The 18,692-nt window shown below is 53.8% G+C and overlaps 1 protein-coding gene across 1 annotated transcript; it reads right to left on the bottom strand.

Annotated features, from left to right (window-relative positions):
- Positions 1-5,486: 5,486 nt before the first annotated feature.
- HEYL (hes related family bHLH transcription factor with YRPW motif like) lies at positions 5,487-18,408 on the bottom strand (the record flags this gene model as incomplete). The annotated part of the gene is made up of 5 exons (XM_082832346.1): positions 5,487-6,145; positions 8,928-9,009; positions 10,243-10,326; positions 11,382-11,448; positions 18,329-18,408. 5 exons carry the CDS (start codon positions 18,406-18,408, stop codon positions 5,487-5,489), a joined length of 972 nt encoding a protein of 323 aa, XP_082688472.1.
- Between the last annotated feature and the right edge of the window lie 284 nt (positions 18,409-18,692).

The raw sequence follows: 18,692 nt of genomic DNA, 5'->3' as shown, positions 1-18,692 counted from the left end.
AAGATGGAATCAGAGAGACCTAGGTTTTAATTTTGGCTAGGACATTCACTAGCGTCACGAACTCTGGGCGCTTTCACCAACAAATTGAGTATCAATTTCTTCTTCTGTAAAACGGGGATAACAGAACCTACCATTATATGAAATATACATCATCTCATATGATTATATGAGATAATGTAGGTCAAGGGCTTGAAAACGTTTGCTGCTACTAATGAGATCGGGTGATATCCAGACCTGATTTTTCCTGCCCTCTTTCCACAGGAAGGAGGGAAGGAAGCTAATGTCTTGAGTTTTCCACGAAGTCATAAGATATTCAGTGACTCTTGAATGAATTACAGTCATCCCTCAATAACCATGGGGATCGGTTCCAGGACCTCCCGTAGATACCAAAATCCATAAATGCTCAAGTCCCTTATATAAAATGGTGTCATAGTCGCACATAACCTTCCCGCATCCTTCTGTGTGCTTTAAATCATCTCTAGATTACTTATAATACCTAATACGATGTAAGTGCTATGTAAATAGTTGCTGGCTGGGGAAAATTCAAGTTTTGCCTTTTGGAAGTTACTGGAATTAAAAAAAATTGTTTTTGATCCGTGGTTGGTTGAATCAGTGGATACGGAAGCCACAAACACATAGGGCCAACTGCACAAGTTCCTAAAGCTTTCAACACATAAAGGTTCTTAAGTATCTACTATAGGCCCAAGACTAGGATGGGGCTGGAGGACAGACATGCCCTCGTGGAAATTAAGTTCTGCTTCACTTCTCAGAAACCAGCAGCCTCTGCAGGCTCATAAGCTGGCGTCCAGCTCACTCATGGAACTGAAATTCACCTTGACTAGGAAAGAAATCCTGATTCTTCACACTTCCTTATGGGGTGCCTGAGCCCCACTGCAGGTGAGTTCAATCGTCACCTCTAGGGCCTGGACACTGATATGTCTCCAAAGCATCTAGGTGTTTCCAGTGAATAGGTGGCACTGAGTCCGAATACTCTCCTCCCTGTCGTCCACACCACCCCAAACAGGAGTTTCTTAAACAAGGTCTAACCTTGACATTCACCTGGCAACGCTTTCCATGGCTCTCACTGCCTACAGGCTGGAGTCTAAACTCTGCACGGCACCCACAACTTGGATCCAGCCTCTTTCCATTAATGACACGAGTGGCTGAAATGGACTGAGTGTTTCACTTGACCCAGGCATCGTACCAAGGGCTTTATATGCGCTATCCCATTCACTTGTCACCTAACTTCAGGAGAATATGTCTCGGCCCAGTTTCCTTATTGTAAAATGAGGACATTCTAAGAAAAGCATTTAGCACAGTGTCTGGTATGTAGTTAGTGCTCAGTTAACAGTAGCTATTATGGCATCCTCCCTGTTCTAAAGATGAGAAGGTTGAGGTTCAGGGGTGTTAAGTAACTCACCCAAGGCCTCAGCCCTATAAGTGAACAGAGATGGGGCCTCAACCCAGGAAGTCTGGCTTCAGTGCCCAGACTAGCCTGCCTTTCGCTCTGCCACTGAAGGCCAGTGCTCACCTCAGGCCAACTTCCAGAGCTGCCCTTGACGACGTCCCCCCCCGCGGTTAGAACGCCTCCCTTCGCCCTCCTCCGGGAAGGCTTCCTTCCAGCACTCTCTTCCCCCATGACCCCCCTAGGCAGAGGCTGATACCCCTCAGTCTTCTCAACAGACCCCTCTCTCCACTCTCATCCCACCCAACTGTCACTTAGACAGAGGGTGCACCCCCTCAGGGGGACAGAGTCCTCGTCACCTCTGGCTCTGCCATGCCTGGCCTGGCACGGAGCAGACCTCTGCGAAGGTTGCCTGGGTTTGTTGCAAGCCAAATCCATGGGGGAGAGCTGGGCCAAGAGTGGAGAACAAGACCTTCTGGCAGGGACGGCCCGCCCGTTCTCAGCTGTCGGCATGCGCTCCAGAGCAAGCATGCTCGTGCTTTTCTTTGGCCGGAATCCCTTCACCATCTGCCAGGACTTCCAGGCCCCTGGCCCTGGCTCTCACTCTGCTCTCCAGCCGCCCCCAAAGTTGGCCAGCAGGAGATTCACCCCTAGAGGAGCGTGTACCATCCAACAACAGGAGTCTAGAAGACTCCTCACCTCCCCCAGTTCATTTATTCAACAAATATATATTGAACCCTGACCTTGAGCCAGGTACCATGGCTGGCACTGGATACAGGGTGGAGTGCAAACCAGGCATGGTCCCTGGCCTCACGGAGCTTACGTGCTGGTGGGGGAGCAACCAGCAAGTAAATACACAAATGGACGTGCAATGGTCACTTCCATACGAGAACAACAAAAAGATAGAGGACGTTGAGATAGATTCAAGCCCAGTAGGCAGGGAAGGCCTCTCTGAGGAGGTGGCATTTATGCCAAGGCCTGAGGGCATGAAGAGCTCCGCCTGCAAAGGGCAGAGGAAGAGCATTCTGGGCAAAGGGCACAGCATGTGCAAAGTCCTGGAGGTGGGAATGAGGTTGGAATGTGGAAGAAATGAAGGAAGGCCAGGGCGGCAGAAGCACAGGGAACAAGATTGGGATTGGCAAGAAAACAGCTGGAAGTGAGTTTGCGACCAGATGAGGAAGAGCTTGGATTTTATCCTTAGAATAATAGGGTAATAGGGTAAGGATTTTAAACCAGAGTTGATATGATACGGTTTGCGTGTTTAAAGCTCTCTCTGGTTGTGTTGAGAACTGCTTGGCAAAGCAGGAAGGAAGCAAAGCGACCTTTTGGAGGGCAGTGATCTGGGGAGAAGTGATGTGGCCAGACCAGGGTGAAGGCTGTGGGATCAGAGAGAAGTAGATGGACTCCAGAGATATTTAAGAAGTAGAACCTTGCAGAGGTTTCCAGAAGAGCTAAAGAAAAAAAAAACTTTATTGAATGTCTGCAACAACCCCAGTGATGGGGTGGGAGTCGGGGGTACCAGAAAGGCTTGGGAATATAAACAAACATGAGTTCTCAACCACAGAAACCAATACACACAGTCACCTTTCCCCACACAATCTCTCAGGGAGAATGAACCTAAGAGCAACTAAGATGCTCAAAGTGCTGGGCCATTTCCACCTCATTCAATGGTGTCAACTGGTTCTTTTGGAGTTGGGTATTTGAAATATGAAAATGTGTTTCCCACCGTCCCACCATGAGTAAATGTTGGATTCTTGGGCTAGGGAGTGGTCAAACTGCAGGACTGGAAAACTGCCCTGGTATCTTGGGAGCAGTGAGCCACCACCTGCAGTGGCCAGGGAGGAGGAGAGTGCAGGGGAGCAGGGGGAGGGGAAAGTGCAGGGGAGGAGGGGGAGGGGAGAGTGCAGGGGAGGGGGGAGGGGAGAGTGCAGGGGAGGAGGGAGAGGAGGAGAGTGCAGGGGAGCAGGGGGAGGGGAGAGTGCAGGGGAGGAGGGGGAGGAGGAGAGTGCAGGGGAGCAGGGGGAGGGGAAAGTGCAGGGGGGAGGGGGAGGGGAGAGTGCAGGGGAGGAGGGGAGGGGAGAGTGCAGGGGAGGAGGGGGAGGGGAGAGTGCAGGGGAGGAGGGGGAGAGTGCAGGGGAGGAGGGGGAGGGGTGGGGCGCGCCGTTCTTCCCGCCCCTTGTGAAAACAGTGAAGTTGTTCTTTGCTTTCTGCCACCTCCCTCTGCCCGCCCTCCCAAATCCTGGGAGCCTGCTGACTGCCTTCCCTCGCTCACTATTTCCCTCTATCTCTGTCTGCCTCAGGGGCACTCCTGGCCAGTTACCCACTCCCTGAAATGACACCTCCTCCCTGCTGGACACGCAGATGGGTCCAGGAGGAGAGCAATATCTGATCCAACGACCTCACACTGAGGAATAAAAGAATGACTTTAGTTCTTTATCCCTCCTTGAGGAATTTGCCTTCTCAAAAGAGCTTTCTGGGTCATTTAAATGATCTCTGCCCTCCTACCCACTTCTCTGAAAGGGCTCTTTTTCCCCAGGGCTTTTGCAGACACTACTTTTTGAGCTCATGGAGTCTCCTCAATTCAGCCTCTGGGGAGGGTAGCTCCATCAAAGGATGAGAGTGGGAGACTCTTCCAGGGGTGACATCAGAAGCATTTAATAACCAGTGCAGAATAAGCACCATCGACTTGCCAGCTGGAGGGCCCCACGGCCTTGGGTCGGCCGGGCATTAACCAGCACGGGGTCCTGGGAGAAAAGCCATGTGGTGGGAACACTCAGGGAAAGCAGGTTTGTCAGTGAGCACAGAAGTGTTTCTACATTTTAACAACCATCTGGCAGCACTGGGCCGGCTGTGTGTCGCTTCTGGTCTGCCCCTGTCTTGTCCAGTTCCTGCTGCTCCACTGGGAAAGGTCTCTGGGCCATTAGTTCCCTCTGTTAGAGGGAAAGCGGCCTGGGCTGAAGCTGGGTAACGCCATGCATGGCCTTTGAGCAGAGCCAGCCGCGTGGAATCCCGGGTGAACAGGATCTCAGGCCCTCGACCCACTGTGTGACCTTGAAGGGCTGAGCCGCCTCTGACTGTCCTTCCTCTCGCCCCTCCTCGCAGTTATTTTCGTCCAGCCTGACAGCCCTTGGCGGTCCCAGCAGTCTGGGCCTCGTGAGTCGGATGCAAAACAGGCAGCACAAATGTCTGGTGCTGAATCCCAAGAGGATTCCTCTCGGGGCGCCATCACGTGGGAACATGGCCTCCGCACTGTGCATCTGACGGGACCACAGGCCTGGAGGACGGTGACCGTGTGGTAGGCAGGGAGCTGGGTTCTCTGTGGCTCAAGCCTGGCTCCTGCCTGGGGACGCCGTCCGAGGCCTGGTGGTGAGTACACCCTGTCACGGAGCCCAGAGACCTCCCAGCTGTGTGCAGGGAACTGCTGGTCAGCTGGAGGGTAGGTGTCGGCAGCTGGCAAGAGGGCAGGAACGGGCCCTGCTGGGCTCCCAGTCCCCAGCCTTGGCCGTGGTGGACAGCAGGTCTGTTCTGGGTTCACTGCAGTGGGCGGGAGACAGGTGGGCTGGGGCAGACAGGGTTCCCAGGAGACCTCTTTGTGGCCCCTGTGTCTGTCTGTTACTGTCTCAGGAAGTGAGACAGACACTATGTTCTGACCCCTGGGGGCCTGGGAAGGCTGCAGCCAGGCAGTCACTGCTCTTGGCTGGGGTCTGATCTCTAGGGGAGCAGCGTGCCTTAGGTCATTGTGCCTTTTAGGTTAAAGCATTGTTCCCCAACCTGAGATTAATGCCTACTGCCCATGTGTCCTGGGGCAGGAGAGGGGTCTGGGTACAGCTCTTGGGGGGCTCTCCTGGGACTCATCTCTCCAGGGAAAACATGAGACCAAGCTTCTGAGATCAGAACAGCCCCAGGAGAAGCTGGGACAAGCAGTGAGGAGGGGAGAGGGGCCAAAGGAGAAGGGGGCCTCTGCTGGGTGAAGAAGACACCTTCATATATGAACCAGTCCGGAAAACAGAGCAGAAAAGGCAACGCCATCTTTAGAGCTCCTGGAAAAAGAACTCTCCTCATTCCTGGGGGCAAAGCCAGCTCAGAAAGCCCCGACTTCAGTGATTTCAGAGACCCAGGAGTGGCAGAGCACAGCTCCTGCTGGCCTCCCAGCTGCCCCCTGGGAAGAGCCGGGAGCAGCCACATAAGCAGGAGACCCCACAATGCCAGGAGGGGCGGGGGAAGAGGATCGCAGGAGGGGTGCCACGTGGCTGCTCCTGGCAGCCCTGCCACTGGGGGGCAGGGGCGCGGCTGGCCTCTCGGGGGGGCGGGCCCTCCGGGTAAAAGATGCCCCTCGACTGGGCAGCAAATTCCTCCGGGCTGGCAGGATGGTGCCAGTGGCTCTGCGCAAGGGACTGGTTCTGAAGGCCGGGATGGGGTAAGCCAGAGAGGAGGTGCCGGGGAGGATGGGGCCGGGCACTCTTCCTAGGATGGCGAGCTGGCTGCGCGGGGCAGATAGCCCTGGACAGCTATGGAAGAAGGACCAGGGCCAGGCAGGAAAGGCCAGGGGCCCAGCGGGCGTGGGTGAAGGTTCCATCTCGGCTGCATAGCTGTTGAGGTGGGAGAGAAGGCGAGTCCGCACCGGGTCTGCACGGCTGCTGGGCCCTTCCAGGACCCCCAGGTACCTGACGACCTCGGTAAGGCACTCCCGAAAACCGATGCTCCGGAAGTCGACTGCCAGGGCTCGAGCATCAAAGAATCCTGCAAAGTGAGGCACGATGAGGGCATGCCAGGCAGGAGACAAGCACCGAGCCTGGGGTCAGCACTGAGCTCTGGACCTGCTTTCCCCACTCACCCCCTTGGGCACGTCACCTCACCTCTCTGAGCCCCAGTCTCACCATCTTAAAGTGGGAATAATCATCCCTACTGGGGTAGAGCGAGTGGACTGTGCGGATCAAATGAGTTCACTAAACTGTGAAGCGTTATAAAACGTGAAGTGTTATCTTCATCACCATTCATGATTAACCCAAAGAAGGAAATCTGCGGCCCAGATAACTTCATTTAAATAGACACCTGCCAGATGTGAAAGCGCTGTGCACGTGGAGGTGTAGAGTTGATGGGGGCAGACGCTGGGAGGTGGTGGCAGGAGCCATCAGAGCTGGGAGACTCCTCGGAGAGGAGAGCATAGGGTAGCAATGAAGCATGAGGTCTTTGGGGGCCAGCTGCTTGACCATGGACTTAACTAGCGCCCTGACTATGGACAAGTCTCAATCTCTCCATGCTTGATTTCCTTAGCTGTGAAATGGGCATATTAACAGGCCCTGCCATGTACAGATGGGGGGGGCGAAATGAAATGGTGCACAGAAATGCTTAACAAATGAAAAGTTAGCTATCATTTATATGACTGGTTTGGCCCCCATAAGCATTGGAGTTTGTTCCCCAGCCCAAAGGGCAGTCTAGAAAGCAGGACCCCACTCTGGTCCTCAGCTGCTGCCCTCAGGCCAGGGACCCTGTCTTTGGTTTGACTTCAGTGTGGGATGACCAGGGGGACTGCCTGCAGAAGTATTCACATTCTCACAGCTTCTCCACACCTGCCCGTCTCTCGACCACCTTCTGGGCAAAGACAGAACAGCCCCAGTGAGCACTGGCTTCATGATCATTGTAGCAAATATCGGGTCCCTGGTTCACGGCTGAGGTCCCCACAGAGGAACAGCTTGGCAGGAGATGATGTTTGGAGCCAGGCCTTCTAGGCAGTAAGACCTGGCTCTGCTGTCTACTTAGTTGTGCAACTTTGAGCAAATCCCATCACCTTTCTCTGTTCACTGTTCTTTTTCCACTGACATTTGCTGAGTTCTTCCTAAGCACTTAATTTGCATTAGCTAATTTAAACCTCATAAAAACCTATCATTATAACCATTATGGGGAAGTGAATCCCCATAAGAATCCTCCTGCCAATGCAGGGGACATGGGTTCGAGCCCTGGTCCAGGAAGATCCCACATGCCACAGAGCAACTAAGCCCATGCACCACAACTACTGAGCCTGCGCTCTAGAGCCCGCGAGCCACAACTACTGAGCCCGCGTGCCACAACTACTGAAGCCCGCATGCCTCGAGCCCGTGCTCCACAATAAGAGAAGCCACTGCAATGAGAAGCCCGCGCACCGCAACGAAGAGCAGTTCCCGCTCTCCGCAGCTAGAGAAAGCCCGTGCGCAGCAACGAAGACCCAACGCAGCCATAAATAAATAAATTTATATTTAAAAAACCCCTAGCATTATTCTCATTTTAGAGATAAGGAAACTGAGGAATAAAGAGCTTAAATCATTGTCCAAGGTCCTAAAGCTAGTAAGTAGTAAACTCAGTGTTCACATACAAAGCCAGTGCTCCATGCCAATTCTCTGTCTTCCCATCAGCCCTTAGCCAGAAAACAGTGAGGATAGCAACACCCACCCTCGAGGTTCTTGTGAGAATCAAATGAGATAATGTTAGAGAAAGCATTTGGAAAACTATAAAATGCTGCCCAAATATTAGTCACTAGTTTTCTTTTAATTGGATAAATACAAATGTGGCTTGAAATTCCTCCCCCACTGGTTGATTAGAGACAGTTTCCACCGTTGGCTGTGCGTTCCTTTGGCACAAGTTCTCCAAGTGACCACCTGCAGCAGGATCATCGGGCGTGTCTGCTAAACTGGCAGATTCCTAAACTCCAATCCAGACTTACTGCCTCGGGATCTCTGGGCTGTGACCCACGACGCTGTCAGCCCCTACATGACACTGCTGCCCGCTGAGGCTTGAGAGGCACCAGGCTGGGCTGCTTAACATGCAACCATCCCCTTGAGGGGGTAGCAAGTTAAGGCTTCAAGACTTAAGGCTTTGGAGCCAAGGTCAGTGGAGCCTTCAAGGTTTCCCAATGGTGAAATTACCGAAACACACAGAGCGGCTTCAGGCACACAGTATTTCCATCTGTCCAGAAGTCTTTTAAAAGCCACAATTCCATGACTTTTTTGTAGTGGACTAGCTCAAAATAACAGAATGCATTAACATTCGCATCCTACTAAAATCCCACGACTGATCTTCAGCGGTGAGCGTGACATATCCCCCCAGCACTGCCAAGGACACAAGAGCTCAGAAGCCTAGACCGGTGGGTGGGCACACTAGCGAAGTGCTGTGGCTAAAAATCTCAGGCGTGTCTCTCCCACTGGGATCACAGTGAGAATAAGCTCATTCAGGCTGATGCTTAACGAGGCCCTGGGGGCAGGGGGATCAGTAATCTGTTGTAGAAGAGCTCCTCCAAGGTTCAAGGCTGGAAGGAGTGGAGTTGAGGAAAGGGCTAGGACACATGGAGACAATAAAAGCCGAGGGGCAATGCCAAAAGAAGAAAGACAAGCTTTGCGAACGTTCCACCTGGATCTGCTTCAGCCCCTTTGTGAACTGTGAGCTCCATGAAGTCAGGGACCACATCTACTTTGCTCACCAAAGTATCCCCAGGGCCCAGCCCCCAAATATTGGCTGCAGGAATGGTTCCAGGAAAGTAGAGCATCAGTACCTGTCCCGCCAGTGGCGTGGAGCATTTTCAAGTGATCTACCGTCATCTGCAGGACCTCGGCTTTCTCCAGCTTGGAGGAGCCCTGTGTGTACAGAAGACAGAAGAGTGGCGGCCTTCAGCTGACCTCTGTCGCCCTCCTCCCCAGCATGGCGTCATCAGCACTCACGACCTCAGTTTTCTCTTCCTCCCCCCACTCCACCACTGCCTGCGATCGGGCTTCTGCTTTAGCCAAGCCCACCAAATCTAACCCATTCTCTTCAGTTCTCATTTTAGCCCACCTGTCCACCACATTGCTGACCATCCTTCCTGAAAGCCCCCCTCCCCTGCTTTCTTGCTCTAACTGTCTCTTAAAACGGTGGTGTTCCCAGTGGGTGATGGCTCACTTTTTTCTCGCTCTCCTCGGAGGGTCCCCTCTACCTCCATGGCTTCAGGCACCATCACCAGAATGTCACTCCTGCATCCTCACCTGCCTCCTAGACCAGCTTTACCGGGAATCCAACTGCACACTCGCCACACACACCCAAGATCGGGCTCACTGTCTTTTTCCAAAGCATCTGCTCTTCCTCCATTCTCTCTCTTGAGGAGTGTTTCTGAAGCCTCCAGCATCACCTGGTCTCCCAGATGAAACCTGAGGGTCGGACTCTCCATGTGAGTCCCCTGAAGGTAGGTACCAGGTCTAGTTCATGGCTGGACTTGTGAAGGTTTTAGTGAATGTCTGTGGAATGACTGACTTGTTCTCCCCAGCAGAAAGGAAGACACAGGACCTATGACCATGCCTTGGCGCACACGGTGAGAATCTTTGAGGTTGTCTGATTGATTCAACTGTCTGACTCTCCACTGGAGTCCCTCCACCCCAGCATGTTCAATGACAGAGACTTCACTCCCCAAGCGGCCTGTTCTACTTTCAGATAGTTCTGGAAATGTCAGTAGTGCAGAGGGATAGGGCACTTTAGGATCACACAGTCTGTGTCCAGTTCCGCTCTGCTACTTACTAGCTGTGTGATCTGGTATAAGTTACTTCACCTCTCTGTGCTTCAGTTTCCTTACCTGTGCAATGTGCATAATAATCCCTACCCTTCAGGATCATTCTGAGCATTCAGTGCAACCAGATGATGGACATAAAGCCACAACCCCTGAGACACCTCAGTAAATATGAATTTCCATCCCCCTTATTCTTGGCCATCAACAGATATCAGTAAATGATATCACAGCACTTCAGGCAGCTGCCACCAATCGATAAGAGATGCCGTGAGAAGTGAACCTTATCTGCCACCCGCACAGCATTTCCTCTAGCACATTCAGCAATGTCACATACCTGCTTCTCAAAGGCAGTGGGGACCAAGCGCCGCAGTTCAGAAAGGCTGCTGTTGATGCGGTCCCGGCGCCGTTTCTCTATGATCTAAAAAACAATGATGAAACAAACAAACAAACAAAAACCAAGTAGGCACTTCATCACGGTTTCCAACACGCCTCGACAGGCACTGACTCATATGTTCCGTCACAATATTTCTGTCAGGGAGATAAATCCATTCTTATATTATGGAAGAGGAAAACGAGGCTCAGAGAGGGGCAGGATTTGCTTAAGGTCACACAGCAAGGAAGTGCAAGGCTGGGACTAGAACTCAGATCTCTTGTCTTGATCTAAGGGATGGTATCCAAAACGTTTAACCACTGATACAGCAGGGCACCAACCAATTAGAACAGGAACACCAGCCACAGCACTGCAGCAGGTCCTGGAGGCCCCTCCTGGGCCAGGGAGACCCCTTGAGGTGCTGGGTCATGAGGTCTGAGGAGTCCCATTGCTCTCTCCAGCTGGGAAGGCCTTTCATTCCCACAAGCTCACTCTCATCTCACAATACTGGCGGCGCAATACTGATAGCAGGACAGAAATGACAACACCCATTTTACCGATAAAGAGAACGAGGGCTGGGTGGGTGTGGCTGCTTAAGGCCTTTTGGTTAGTGAGTGGCAGGGCTGGTCTCTGCCACATTCCAGTCTCTGGACTCCCAGGGCAGAAGCACAGCTGCATCCTGGGGGAAAAGTAGGGCCAAGAGCAAGGACGGGCTCTTCCTTCTTCTGTCCCCCTTCCCTACCCCTCAGCACACTAAGAGGGAAGGAAAGTTCTGAGCTCAGAGAGAAGCAGGGGGAGGCTGGAATAAATGATAGTGGCTAATTGTGCGTCAGGTTCTGTTCTGAGTGCATTACATTAATTCACTTCAAAACAACCCTTTGAGGTAGGTACCATCATTATTTCAGTTACACAGATGAAAAAACGAGGCACACAGAGATTAAGTGGCTTGCACAAAGTCAGCCAGCTAGCTACTGGCAAAGCTGGGACTTGAACCCAGGCAGGCTCACTTCCCGGTGGTGTTTCTGACCAGGCTTCTCTGCGCCAGGCCCCTGGGAACTCAGGGCAAACATTTGTTGGACAGCTCTGCTGAGATACACACTCACCCCTCTGCGTTTCTTCCTGGCTTGCATTTGTGAAGGGCTGGGGGTGGACAGCGGCCGGGCCATCTGGCTGGAGAGGAAAAGAAAGACTGATTTTTCAGAGGACCGTCTCCCTGGCCTGGGCTGACCTCGGAGGCCGGCTGTGGGCGGGCACAGACCCCTCCCAGGCGGCCGAGGTCTCCCAGGCCGGGAAGAGGCGCAGGGCAGGCGTGGGTGGGGACGCCTTCTCTCCCCTTCTCCCCGGGGGCTCATTTCTCCCCGGGCCAAGTCCTCCCCTGCACAGAGCTTCCTGCCCCAGAGTCGCCGGCGGCTGGGGCCATGGGTGGGGGGGCTTGGCTCTCGCCCCGACCTGACCCTCTCGGCCTTGCCTCCGGCCCCTCGCCCCTCGCCCTCGCTGCTGCCGCGGGCCGTCGGGGGAACCGCAGCCCGGCCGCCCCGCTCCTGCAACCCGATCCCCCGGGCGGGGCGGGCGAGGGCACGGGCGGCGGCGGCGGGGCCGGGCCTGCGGGTTAGGTTTCAGAGGGAGCCGCTGGGAACGAGCGTGGAAAGAACAGATGCCGCCGCTTCCCACGGGCCGGGCGCGCCGGTCGCCCGCCCTCCACCCGGCCTGCAGCTGCCGCCTCCTCCCACGCTGCGCGGTCCGGGCGAGGGGGAGGCGACATCTGGGTCACAGGGCCCTCTCGGACTCTCGGGACGTGGCCCCAGCCTCCCCAGAAGGCTCCAGCCCGCATCGTGTCAGGCCTCCGGTCCCGGGCTTGGCTGAAGGATGTATGTTTGCCGGCAGCCCAGGCGTTACCATCACCGGGAGGAGGCTCAGCCCTCTGGGGCTTTTCCTGCCCAGACTGACCGAATCCTCCTCAGCCCAACTGCTCACCCTCTTCATGGTTCCCACTTCTGAGGCTCTCTTGGAGTGAAGGAGATTCTCTGGGTTGCACTTAGGATCATTCACTTGGCCAACACGCCAGAGGCCCCACTCAGACCTAGGGCTGGACTGGATGCCCTCAGCCAGGCCCCAGCCCTCCAGAGCCCAGCTCCCACTGGAGACATCACAGCCACAAATAACTTTAGACAAGGTGACTCCCCTGCTATTTCAGAACGCGAAATGCCACCCATCTGAACAGGAACCCAAGAGCTTGCCTCCACCTCTCCTCTTCTGCTTAGGTTCCCATCTCAGCGAAGGCACCCACATCCCACTTCTGCAAGGTGGACACCCAGCCACCATCTTTGATTCCTCCTCTGTCCTCACCTACCCCATCAAAACCTGCCCATTCCATGTCTAAAATACATCTCACACCTGTCCCCCTTATCTCCACTGCCGATCTCGGGACCAAGCCTCCATCATCTTTCTAGACTGCAGGAGACTATTACACCCACTACTTCCTACAAGCGGGCAGAGTGATCATCTAAATGCAAATCTGATCGTGTCACTCTCTTACAGGGCCTTCTCAATGCTTTTAGGATCAAGGCTACCATCTTCCAGGTAGTCCCGCAGGCCCCTGTCACCTCCTAGACTCAATTCTCTTTTGCTCTGTGTGCTCCAGCCTGTGAATGCACTAACTCCTTCCTGTGGTGGCACATACTGCTCCCCTAGCACAGAACTCTCTGGTCCACTCCCTCGCCCCACCCCCAAGCCCCAGCCCCTTTGCCTAGTAACTTCTACCACCTTTCAGATCTCAACTCAAATGTCATCACCCCTCCCACTTGATACCCCCTGCTTTACGCTATCCTAGCATCCTGCATTCATAGCATTTGTACCCATTTGTTGGGTACAAATCATATTTATATGATTATTTGATTAATGTCTAACTCTCCATCAAGTCTGTAAGTTCCATGAGGCCATGAACCATATCTGTCTCATTCACAGCTGTACCCAGTACTCAGCAAGTGACATGACAGAGCTCGTGGTTGAGCTCCTCCTCCTGCCCTCATCTTTGGCATCACCGGAGAACACAGAGGTGAGACCATAAAATCTATGTCTTGGGACTTCCCTGGCAGTCCAGTGGTAAAGAATCCGCTTTCCAATGCAGGGGATGCGGGTTCGATCCCTGGTCGGGGAACTAAGATCCCACATGCCTCGGGGCAACTAAGCCTGCGCGCCACAACTACTGAGCTTGTGCGCCTCAACGAGAGAGCCCACGCACTGCAAACTACAGAGCCCACGCACCCTGGAGCCCGCACTACACAACTAGAGAGAGAAAAACCCGCATGCCACAGCTAAAGAGAAGCCCGTGTGCTGCCACAAAAGAACCCGCAGGCCTCAACCAAGATCCCGCGTGCCTCAACTAAGACCTGATGCAGCCAAATAAATAAACAAATATTAAAAGAAAAAAAATCTATGTCTGAGACCTTTGTGGGATGGGGGCATGTGTGGCTCACCGGGAGGGTCCCAGCCCACGTGACGACCCTCTTGGCACTAGAGGTTGGATCATTTTCATCAACGGCTTAAAGAGATAAGGTTGCATGGGAGACCAGATCAACATTTGTCAAACCTACTGCTATGTCCCTGGCTTCATCTAGCTACATCTGGAAAAGGATATCTCCATCCAAACATCTGGACAAGAATGTAAGAGGCCTATGAAAGCTCGTGGGAGGGATGGGTCAGCAAGCTAGATCCAGGGCTCAGGTGGCCAGATCCTGAGATCTGTAGGGCAGCTTGTTTACAAAGTTTCAGTATGGACAAGCCACAAGGGCCAAGGTCTACTAAGAAACACGGCCTTTGTCCCCGCAGCTTGGATAAGGTGTCTCCTGGGGTATTGGGTTACCACTGCTCACGTCACTGCCTCTCAGCCTGATTCCTCCTCAGGGACCATCTGTTGGAGGCTGACACACCCCTTTCAGAGCATGGCAGCTCAGCCACCCTTTTCCACTCTCCTGGGTCTCTGCGGTGTTATCCCTCTCCCCCCACTCCCGTATCCCACAGGCAAACCTCACTTCACAGCTTTCTCGGCATCCCTACATATACTTCCCTCCTTTGAGGGGAAGCCCCACTTTACAGATGAGGATGCTGGGCACTGGGGAGGTAAGGCAGCTTGCCCAGCCTACGCAGCTGCTGAGGAGCAAAGCCAGCATGGGAATCCACATCTTCTGGCTTCAAAATCAACATTGTTTTCCCTCCTGATTCCTATTTCCTGTCTGTCTGAATAGCCCTCCAGTCCCCTTAGCCTTAAAGCTCCCAAGAGCTCAGCCAGAGCTAGCTCTCTTCCAGGCTGGGATCTGGCCCTGACATTGGGAGAGGGTGTGAGAGATTCTTGTCTGAGAGTCTGAAAATAAGGCAGATTTTCATGGACCCAGAGAAGATATGTTGACCCCCGAGATCTGCTCCGTGGGCCTCAAGGGGTCCCTAGCCAGGATTCTGGGGTGGCCTCTTGGGGGAGGGGCAGCTTTCCAGGTGGTCTGGCTGCTGGTCCTGACTACCCTCAGCGCTCACCCTCACTTCCTTTTTGGGAACTCCGCCGAGGAGCCCTTGCAGGTGACCCCGCTCATTTTCCATCAGCCAAAGGCAGAATCACAATGTCTCCAATGAAGGGCTCTCAGAGACCACTGAGCCTACTTGTAAAAGGAGGAAACTCAGAGAGGGGAAGCGATCTGCTCCAGGCCACACAGCAAATTAGAGGAAATTCCAGAACTGGAGCCAAGTCTACTGGCTTTTCATCCAGTGCTCCCCATACAGTCATCGTCCCCCCATGTACATTTCATAGCCAGTACTTTTTGTTCTAGAGAGCACTTCCATGTTCACTTGTCTCATTTATCATACAATGAGTTAAGTACGTTATTGGGCCATTTCACACTTAGGAAAAATAATCACTTGATAGCTGGAGTGACAGAGACACAAAGTCCAGTCTTCAGATCTCCAGGCTTTTCATTAGACCATGCTGCCTCACGGACGTGGCACTCTCCAACTGAACGGCGACCCCTTAGGGAGTAGCTTTCATTGGAAGTTGCCTTGTGCCAAAGCAGGGAGCTGTGTGCCTTAAGTCCATTACCTCATCAAAGCCTCCCCCTATGAGGTAAGGTATTAGCATCCCCATTTTGTAAAGGAGAAAATTAGAATTCAGAAAAGGGTCGTCACTTACCCAAGTTAATGGTGGTGAGACTTCAAAGGCCACCATGTGCCTTAAATGACCCACAGACCCTGACCCAGTGCCTGACGTGGCAGGTGCTCATTAAATTTTTGCAGAGGGAGGGGGGAGACTATTCTCAGTTTGGACCCCCATGTGTCAGGGGGCTGTGTTCAGATAGGAGCTCTAAGGGTGATTCCCATATATGGGGCAGGACACTGCCACCAGGCAGATGCCTACAGTGGCAATGGAACACAACCTGCTCTTTACTCTTACGGGGGGTGGGGGCGGATTTGCACCCTGCCTCTGACCCTGGGGAGGCTGGCTGCTCCAGTCCCCTGGCCCTTGCCAATGTTCATCTGGCTTTCTTTGTTCATGAAGCTCTTCTCTGAGAGTTCCCTGAGGGCAGAGGCTGAGCAGGATACATCTGGGCCCCCCACGCCCAGCCCAGGGTCTGGGCCACAGCAGGCATCGTTCAGCGCTCCCTGAATTGAAGCATTGATGTCTGCTGGGGGGAGGGCCCTTTGGTGAGTGCTACAAAGAGGGGTCTATAAGTCGGCCTCTGCCAGATGTCCAACTGTTTCTCTCCTCTGGGGGGGGTCTGCTCGCCTAAGAATCTAGACAGTCTAAAAAAATGGGCTCTAGTTGAAAGGACAAAATGTATAGGAAAAAAACTGCCTACTGATCCTTTATGCCATAGTCCAAATGCCACAGTCTAAATGCCACCACCTTCAGGAAGCTCTCCCTGCACTTTTTTTTTTTTTTTTTTTGCGGTACGTGGGCCTCTCACTGCTGTGGCCTCTCCGGTTGCGGAGCACAGGCTCCGGACGCGCAGGCTCAGTGGCCATGGCTCACGGGCCCAGCCGCTCCGCGGCACGTGGGATCTTCCCGGACCGGGGCATGAAACCATGTCCCCTGCATCAGCAGGCGGACTCTCAACCACTGCGCCACCAGGGAAGCCCTCCCTGCACTTTTGGTTGTGAGTGACCTCTCCCTGCTCAGGTGCCCTCACAGCCCATCCTGTCCATCCTGTCCATGGACTTTGTGTGACCTGGCAGGTCACTGACCAGGCTGCAAATTCTTGGAGGACAGAAGGCAGCTCCAATCAGCGCAGCTCTCTGACACCCATTTCATGCCTCTGATTCATGAAGACCCAATGACACTGAGCTTGAGACACCTCCCCGCCAACCCCCCACCCCATGGTGCTGGGCCCTTCCCCTCCTCCTAGCAGGCACAGACTCAGAGAATTGATTCTCTAAAGAGCAGTTTCTGCTAAACAATTTTAAAAGGCTATTAAGTTGCATAGGGAATGCTATTATATACCCCAAAACCTCATGGACAGGAAATTACCTCCTATTAGAAGCTAGAAAGAACTGGAAGCTGGGGGCGCTTTACTGGGACTTGTGACTGAGGCAGGACCCCCTGGTCTCAGAAAACTGGATATCACTGAAAGTACGAAATACTCTCAGAAACATCCCTAAGAATGAACTGAATCCCCCTTTCAAATCTATTCTAGAGAGTCAGGTTTGGATGAGCCAGGAGGGACCAAATAGGCTTCCTTTTCCCACTCCCTGTTCTCCTTTATTTTACTGATGAGAAAACAGGCTCACAAAGGGAAAGCAATGCCCCAAGGTCACACGGTAACTTGGTGGCAGATTTGGGGCTGGGACCCAAGTCTGCAGACTCCCAGTCAGTCCTTGCTGCTCTTTCAGGGTTCTGAGTATCACATATTGGGTGCCTGATATTACTTAAGCATTTTCTACGTGCTGGGCTCTGTGTGAAGCCCTTGACATAGGTTATCTCATCTGATTTTCCTAATTATCCTATGAGGTCAGTTCTATTATTTATACCCATTTTTCAGATGAAGAAACCGAAGCTTAGATTGGTCACAGAACTGGGACGTAACAGAACTTATACAAGTTCAGTTTGTTCTACAGGTTTGAAGCAGGGTCAGAAAACGTACCAAGAGTTAAAAGATATTGACAGCAGACTGGTGCAGTAGAAAGAGCACTGGAATCAGAGTCTAGGCCCTTGCAAGGACCATGGGCAAGTCAGCGATTATTTTCTCCAATATTAAAACCTTAATTCCAAAGATTTTCTTCCCCTGGAAGTTTTGTGTCTGTGTGTGTGTCTGTGTGTGTGTGTGTGTCTGTCTGTGTGTGTGTGTGTGTGTGTGTGTATGTACTATATGAAAAGTGCACCCCAGCTAGGGTAAAATTAAGAAAGTATGGTTACTCTGCATAGTCACTGCAGAGTAGTGACTACTCTACTTCAGGACCAGGGGGTGTGATACCAACAGTCCATGAGGGTTTCCTAAGATCTTCAGGGAAAAGCCCTCCCTGGTAGCGCAGTGGTTAAGAATCCACCTGCCAACTCAGGGGACAGGGGTTCGAGCCCCGGTCCAGGAAGATCCCACAGGCTGAGGAGCAACTAAGCCCGTTCGCCGCAACTCCTGAGCCCACGTGTCACAACTACTGAAGCCCGCGCGCCTAGAAACCCATGCTCTATAACAAAGAGAAGGCACCGCAATGAGAAGTCCGCGCACCGAAACGAAGAGTAGCCCCCGCGCAGCAACAAAGACCCAACGCAGCCAAAAATAAATTAAATAAAAATAAATTAAAAAAAAAAAAAGTCCTCGCCAGTAGCCTCACTTGGACAGAAAGAGATCTCCAACCGGACCTCAGACCCCGAGCTGAACTCTCCCTCCGTCCCAGCATCTCGAGCCCTAAACGGCCGAGAGCGCACAGGATCCCGGGCACTCGTGCGCGTAACGGTGGCGCCACACCTGCGTCTACCCCGGTCGCTCCAGGACTGGCTCCGCGCTCGCCGGCCCGTCGGCTTGCTCCCCAGCCTGCTCGCCCAGGCGCGCCCAGCGCCCCCAGCCAGCCTTACCTCAGCTCGCCCTCGTGGCCCACGTCGATGGGTCCGTCGGACTCGCTGTCGGAGCCGCTCGGCTCCCGGGGCCGCTTCATCGTCAGCGCGGGCTGCGTGGGTCCCCGGCCGGCGGCGCGGGCGGCGAGCCGGGAAGTCGGGCCCCGCCCCGGCCCCGCCCCGGGGGCGCAGCCACCGCCCTTTCCCAGGGCCCTTTCCTGCGTCGCAGCCGCAGCCCCGGGCGCCCCCTCGCCCCCTCCGTGACGCGCTGGCCGAGCCGTGGGAAGGCCCCGGGAGGTCGCCGCCCCGCCGACGGCTGGGAGGTCCGGCTCCGCTCCCTCGGCCGCCGCGCTCTGGGTGGCCTTGGGCAGGTGCCCTTGGAGGC

This window comes from Leucopleurus acutus, assembly GCF_964270905.1.
Source record: "Leucopleurus acutus genome assembly, chromosome: 2".
Classification (NCBI taxonomy): Eukaryota; Metazoa; Chordata; class Mammalia; order Artiodactyla; family Delphinidae; genus Leucopleurus; species Leucopleurus acutus.
This window is presented reverse-complemented; position numbering and strand designations above follow the sequence as displayed.